Raw genomic sequence first — 7,973 nt, 5'->3', positions numbered from 1 at the left:
GTTACAGTACACTCAAGGATGAATTTACTATTTTTTGACCGAATTTGTCTCATGATGCAAAGATAGAGGGTTTGGAATGATCTCACTTCATTGCGATCATTATATTTCATGATCTAAAAAAAGGCAAGAGCGAATTTTTCTGTCAGATTACAGGATTTGGCGGAAATAGCTGAAAACTGGAGAATGAACCGGAAAAAGACAATTTTAGGGCCACTCTGTATCTTTCCTCTGCAAGGAAATTTTGCATGAAAAACTTTGTTCTGGACTTCTATTATGTATTCAAACAATATATTGAAGAATCAGAACTACACATCCCTTTCTCATGTGTATATTGACCTACGACATATTTATATATTGGCTATATATATATATATATATATATATATAATATATATATATATATATATATATATAGCACTTAACAGAGAACACTTTAAAGTTTTATAATATAAATATAAACAGGATACACATGACACGGATAGATTAAAAACACTTAAAAACTTACATTTAAACGAGAATTTTCGGGGAGCTGGGCCCCTGGTTGATTCACAAATATAAATATAAACAGGATACACACGACACGGATAGATTAAAAAAACACTTAAAAACTTACATTTGAACGAGAATTTTCGGGGAGCTGGGCCCCCTTTGTCAATCAACCAGGGGCCCAGCTCCCCAAAAATTATTCTCGTTTAAATGTAAGTTTTTAAGTGTTTTTAATCCATCCGTGTCGTGTGTATCCTGTTTATATTTATATTTATATTACTATCATATATATTTATATATGTCTAGCTAGGGGTGCCAGAGGGTAGAATTTTCAAGGAATGGCGTTTTACCTGTGGCCTTCAATGTGCTACTCAACAAATTTTGTGTTCACGTTTAACAGGGAACGAGTAGTGTTGGCTGAAAATGTTCCATATATTGGAAATCTTCATATTTTCGGCAAAATGGCCTTTCCTGGGTTGCCCTTTGAATTTGGTCAACATTTAACTATGGATATAAACTAACTGATCTCCAGAAGCTGATCAAAAAAAGCTTCTATTGAATTTTCTGTGCAAGGCTGATTGAAATGTGTCGATAAAGTTTGGGGTGTCACAGGAGTGCCAGGGGAGATATCAAGATTTGGAGGTTTTCTCGTAACCTCCAGTGAGCCCTCTAACTGAATATGTGCACACTTTTGAGAAAAGATATACTACAAATAAATGATCATACCATTGTGTGGAGCAAGATTTGAAATGAAATACAATATACTTTTCAGCAGTTATTATATTGATGACAGATCATATTAATTGAGTTACAACAGGAGAACTACCACAATGAATGATATTCAGAATCTGTGGATAATAATTTTTAAGCTAAATTAATGAAATCTTCAATGGCTACTTAATATGCAGGAGCAAATGGTTGCTAATATTCATTTACTGGATATCCAATACCATTTGCATACCCATATCTAATTCCTGGATTTGCCTAAGCTGCAAATCCATATCCTGCTGGATTTCCAGCATATCCTGCATAAGCTGGATAAGCTTGATATCCATATCCTGGATTTGCATAAGCTGGATTTCCATATCCGTAGGGTGAAAATCCATATCCATATCCATATGCTGGATATCCATATCCATATCCATATGCTGGATATCCATACCCATATCCATAAGAATAATTTGGATAATATCTTTGATAAGATTTGCATTGAACTCCTCTCTCCACAGTATATCCATATCCGGGTGAAGGATATCCATATCCATATGCGGGTGCAGTATATCCATATCCATATGCGGGTGCACCATATTCAGCAGCACCATATCTAGGATATCCAGCAGCAACAGAATATGCATCTGGAGATGAGTAAGGGTAGGCGCCCATCTGGGCATCACTCTCGCGTGCTGGCAGGAGTACTGCTAGTGCCAAGGCAGCAACAACCTGCAACAAACACACAAACAATCTAACAGTGATGCTCACTCATATCAAACACCAACTTCCAACTAAATCATGTCATATCAATTCACTGCTTCTCCTCCATCTGTTACCGTACCCTGCAGCCCTTGCAATCTATTGTCATCATCAGCTATTAGATTAGGTACTATAGTGAGATCCACGTTATAATGACCGTACGTTGAGTATTTGATCAACTTTGGTGTTGCTATCCTTGTCTATCATTCGACAAAGCAGGTAGTACTATCCTTTTCTTGCTCCACAACGATGCCAAATCTGTTTTTGACAATGTAGAAAGATAATTAATCAAGGCAGAGAATCGGCAACGCTGTTCTCCCATCTCAATCTACTGTCATTATATCGTGGATCTCACTATAGGAGACACAATTCAATTAACATTTTCATAGGCCTACATTGTTTTTGAAATGGAGAAGTTTGGTCCCCTAAATCTGATGAGAAATCAAATTTACTCATGCATTAGTTGTTTTTCTGAGTGCAACGTTGACGAATGAAAAAATTGAGTGGAGTAGAAATTTCATGTTGTTTTCTTAAACAACGATATTTGACCGAGCGAAGTGAGGTCTAAGATTCAAGTTGACGGTTTTGCATTTCTGTTTATGTATGCATTTAGGTAGGCCTATTTAAATGTTTGAATGTTTAAATGTTCATATTTTCTGCATGTACGGCGAAACGCGGCAATGGATTCTCAAGAAATTAGACAGTCATTAGCAGTTTTCTCACCGATATCTAACCGACCCGACAGGACAGGACAAAATTTACTCTGATCGACAGTATTAGAGGAGACTGTGGTTTATACTGCGCGAGGTCTACTGTTCACAGAACTACTAGATTTTTGGAAACAAACTATGCAAAGCACATACCATAATATTTGAATACAATGAATTCACTTTGTGTTACTGTATAAACGAAATAGAATACGGTATTTGATAGACATTATACAGCATTTCCAATGAAAGGTGTTCTACATTCTACATTAAATTTTCAACAACAATAATTAATATTCAGTTAAATTCTCTTATTAACCTTGGTTTTCAAGATAATTAGATAGATTTTTCTATATTTTTGTAAAACGTCTATTAATAGAAAACTATCAGTCAAGATCCAATCCTAAGGATATGGTTGGACAGAGGAATTTCCAATATGATTCATAATTATAAATTATTCCTATGTTTGACATTTTTATTACTTTCCTTGCCCTACTACCATAGGTAAGGAAAGTATTGGTTTCCAAAAAAAATAAGGTACCCCAATTTCAAGTTTTCTATACGTTTCAAGGTCCCCTGAGTCCCTGAAATTCAATTCAAGATGGCGGAAAAAATGGCGGATAATTACTAAAAAACCATGTTTTTCACGTTTTTCTCGAAAATGGCTTTAACGATTTTCTTCAAATTTATACCATGGATAGCTATTTATAAGCCCTATCAACTGGCATGAGTCTCATTTCTGAGAAAATTGCAGGAGCTCCGTAATATTCTTGAGAAAAATGACAGTTACTAAAAAACCACGTTTTTCACGATTTCTCAAAAACAGCTCTAACGATTTTTTTCAAATCTCCATACCCTGTATAGTTATTTATTAGCTCTATCAACTGACATGAGTCTTTTTCCTGGGGTACTAATGGGGGGTCCACCCAATCCTTGAGAAATGGACTTTTTAACTTCCTTCTCGTGCATGAGGTAGGTAGGTACACGGTTTTTACTTTTTCTTCTTCCATATACCGTGGGTAGGTAGAGCAGTTTATAAGAAGAACACTGTCATAGTCAAGATATTTCATCTGTAGAACAGCTGTTTTGACCAATTTCAAAAAATCATTGAATTTCACAATTTACATAAAGGAAAAAGTACTCTGAAAACAATAATTGTATATATACATATACAGTGAATATAAAGAAAATAAAAATCTCAGTACCCTTTTTTTGAAATATTTTATCACTACATGTTTGGGACATTCATGCCATTTTCAAGTGATAAAAATATCACAAAATATTTCAAAAAAAAGGGTACTGAGATTTTTATTTTCTTTATATTTATATTACAAGTAGCCCTATACAGAAAAGAGATACATATACAGTAGTCCGATCGTAGTTGCAAATATGTTGCCGTCAATCGTCATTATGTTATTCCCCTAAATTATTCTCGTTTGATAATGAGGCTTATAGTTCAATGAGCAAGGAAAGTTGTGTGAGTGTACCACACCAGATTTTTCAACTTTTTTGGGGCTCTCAAAGTTAAAGAAAGTACATTTGTCGAGTTCAAGGCTATATTTCACTCATGAAGCGTTTAAAAACGTCAAACAAAAGAACAAATATATGAATCTTATTGAAAATGTCTTCCACTTTCCAACCATATCCTTTGAATTAGATTTATTTATACTGATAGTTTTCTAGATATTGACATTTGAAAAATAAAGAAATATTGATATATCTAGAAAACTAAGGTCGATGTGAGAAAATGTTACTACAATTTTTTTTCTAAATTCATGTAGAATCCATGGTCTTTGGCTCTTACACCTTTCGTGGGACACTCTGTATAATATAATAGTTTATAGTTTATCATATCTATATTTATTCAAATATTTGAAAATAGTAATATAGTTTTGTTCCTTATGTGTTATATTGTAATGAATGAGTATTTTTATAATGAGTAAGATTAGGCCTTCTAAAAATTTCAAGAGACCTCCATTTATCTGATCATAGTACTCACATTTTTATACCTGAGCACTATCCTGATTCCTCTAATAAAATATAGATTACTCTCTTGATATTAATTCGAAATACATTTGTAAATAATTCATTCTAACCAGTCACAGCACACAGCCTACACAAACAAACTTTCTACTACGTTAAGTGCTAATTAATGTAAGTGTGTGTCAGAGGCGGTCTTACGATAGTTGTAAGGGGGGCGGTAGTCCAACAGCAGGGGGTGGTTCAGGGGGTTACTTCCACAGGGGGGACATTATTTTTTTTATTGAAACTCACGTTTTAAGCATTTCACTATGAGCACTAAAATTCACTGTTATTTAAGGCCTTTTCACACCGGTGTCGCAGACGTTGTGGACTTCGCCGACGTCCACGACGCGCCCTTTTCACACCGCCCAGCAACATACTAAACATCCACAGACGTTTCAGTCAAATAAACACATCTCACTCAATGAGAGGGAGCTAAGCACGTGGTTCAAAAGTGTTTTCTGTTCATGCGCTAGTTTGCAGACGTTGCGGACGTTTGTGAAAAATTGCTCAGCGAGTGATTCTCAGAAAAACGTCCCAGACGTCGACACACAACCCCGCCACACAACCCCCCCCCCCCATAAAACCGCCACTGGTGTGTGATCACATTGAATGCGTATATATGCAAGTGCACGCTTGGTTTTGCATGACCAAGCTTGTAGATGAGAAACAAAATCTGGAAGAGCAATAGGAACACTCACACTAAACGATTGCACTTGCTGGTGCGTTTAGTGTGAGCAGTTACATGCAAGTCACAACTTGTTTCAATGGCACTTTTCAAATTTTGTTTTTCGGCTCATGGATAATTCGATTATGTACCTAAACATTCAAAGTGATCGACTCTAATGTAACCTTAGTCAATGTTTCTCCTATTTTACCATATACTATATTGACAGAAATATAGAATATAGAGTATAGAGTATAGAATATAGAATATAGAATATAGAATATAGAATATAGAATATAGAATATAGAATATAGAATATAGAATATAGAATAGAGAATAGAGAATATAGAATATAAAATATGAAATAAATATTCAAGTTGAATTTCTCTAGTTCTTCTATAGAAAGATATTTAACTTACCGAGAAAAGTTTAAAGCTCATCTTGGAGAGGAGTGGATTTCTTCAGCAAGTGACTGACTGTTGAAGGAAGTCTGATAAATATTCAATCATCATTCGGAGTATTTATACATGAAAAATTAGTTCTGCACCTGATCAATAGAACAGAAATTTGAACCACCATGACAAATGCGATTCAAGGTAGATTAGGGATTTCCAACAAATAATATTGTTGGAAACGAATAAACTATTTTTTTAGATATGTGCTCATTGTTTTACTTTTCAAATTTGAAATGCACGGGCTAAACTTATTTCAACTCAATCTTTGTTATCAAGTAAGTTTGAGAATATTAGATCATGATGATAAGTATAGACCTAATTTGAAAATAATATAACCAACACGCTTTTTCAAATCTAGCAAACAATTTTGAAAAATACCCTATATATTATTTCCATCTATCATACAACTCATCTCAAAAAGTTGAATTATAGATTCGTGAATCATGAAAAATTGTCTCTACATAATTGATGTATATGGTAATATAAATTGCAAAAAAATTATCAGATTCTATTTCCCCATAAGACATAGAGACAGATTGAATAAGGTATTACATCAATATTTATAATACGAGAAAATAGTGGGCGGCGGTAGATGCAGGGGGGCTGCGCCTCCCCCCCCTTACCACCTGGATCCCAGAGAATCTTCTGGAAGACATGGCAGCTAGATATGAAAAATTGAAACTTTTGGTAAACAATTTTTGCTGCTCAATTTGTGGTAGTTGGGGGATGAACATATATAAGAAGTCCTAACCACTATCGCCTGTGCTAAGGGAGTGAGGGTGGTTTTTCACATAATCATATCTCGGAAATCTATACATTTATCTATACGGATACGCCATCCTGTACAACATTTCCCACATGTTTCATTTATTTTTTCAAGTGTCTAGTTTTTCCTCATTTATGCCTTATTATTAATCCTTTAAGAACTCCTTGCTGATTATGAGTTTATAAAAAGCATTGAATTCTGTTCAATGTATAATGTATACTAATTTCACTATTTTATGCATTCCCCTATAAGACTGTCGCAGAAATTTAGCTTTCTAGTGTTGAGTATACTCTACTACCAAGCCATATCAGACTGAGCTCGCGCCCGCTGCTGTAGGTACTCTCTCCTAGTAAGTAGTTGTCAAGAGATAAAATTTTTATTTTTTCGTTATCGAAAGTGCTATATTATCCTACTCGATCTGCTGAGTGCATACAAACATGAATTTGTTTCCAGTATAAAAATTTTTATTGAAAGTTTTGGTAAAGTCTATTGATGAAAAACTCAATGAACATGAATAGTTAAAACAAATCCGCATTCACTGAGAATTTGTCATTCCACTTCATTAAAGCCTACTTCAACTCAGAGCATGGCAGTATGCCTTGGTAGTGGCAGTAGTTATGGACTTTGATATATTAATTCTTAATTCTTTGATACATTTAATTCTTTTGTGATTACATAAAATGTGCTACATTGCTGTTTATGAATTATTATCCAGGAATTGTGATCTATGAGTTATAAAGTTACTATAATATACCGGTACAATTTATGATCAATTCATGGATTATCACCTACTGTGATTGTGAAATGTTGTTATAATATAAATGAGGCTCGATGCACATTTGCGACGCTAGCCAGTTGTGTTTTTACGAGTGGAGCGACTCTCTGCCGGCAGCCAATTTCAATTCAGTGCACACTTGTGCGTATCAACAGCGTCTCACTGTCGAGCGACGTCAATTTGAACTCAACAATTTCCGCAGATTGGGCAACTTGACCATTCATCGTGATAGGAAAGTTCTGATTTCTAATTTTCAAAGTTTTTTGTTACCTATACCAGATGTTAGCATATTTAGCGAGCAGTTATTATAAAAATCACAATAATTATTGAAGGGATCAATTACTCATCGGCAGTAATAGATAAATTAATCGATTGATAACTAATATAGAGATAATACAAATGAAGAGGAAATAGTACAGCTTTTTGAAAAAGACCTTTTACTTCTTTTTAAAATGCGATAAACCTCTAAATTATAAAACCATTAAAATCAATTTATAGAAAGCACTATAAATTTCAGGATTTACTCCCATCTCCAGGCAAAAACTCAAAATAAATAAACATTAGTGTTGACTTATTCAAAATTATAATAAATAAGCATTATAGCATTGAAAACCTTATATTATGT

General features: G+C 34.3%; 1 protein-coding gene across 1 annotated transcript; it reads right to left on the bottom strand.

Moving 5' to 3' along the window:
• Positions 1-1,248: 1,248 nt before the first annotated feature.
• LOC111052669 (keratin-associated protein 19-1) lies at positions 1,249-5,918 on the bottom strand. The gene is made up of 2 exons (XM_039438138.1): positions 5,772-5,918; positions 1,249-1,926 (listed from the first exon to the last, which is right to left on the bottom strand). Exons 1-2 carry the CDS (start codon positions 5,790-5,792, stop codon positions 1,471-1,473), a joined length of 477 nt encoding a protein of 158 aa, XP_039294072.1. The 5' UTR covers positions 5,793-5,918; the 3' UTR covers positions 1,249-1,470.
• Positions 5,919-7,973: the final 2,055 nt, after the last annotated feature.

The sequence above is a fragment of the Nilaparvata lugens genome, chromosome 11 (genome assembly GCF_014356525.2).
Source record: "Nilaparvata lugens isolate BPH chromosome 11, ASM1435652v1, whole genome shotgun sequence".
NCBI lineage: Eukaryota > Metazoa > Arthropoda > Insecta > Hemiptera > Delphacidae > Nilaparvata > Nilaparvata lugens.
This window is presented reverse-complemented; position numbering and strand designations above follow the sequence as displayed.

Bases quoted from the DNA above. Each gene is read 5' to 3' on its own strand.
- LOC111052669 (XM_039438138.1), bottom strand. From the start codon at position 5,792: ATGAGCTTTAAACTTTTCTCG. The intron at 1,927-5,771 runs GTAAGTTAAATA...TGTTTGTTGCAG, and splicing joins TGAGCTTTAAACTTTTCTCG to GTTGTTGCTGCCTTGGCACT.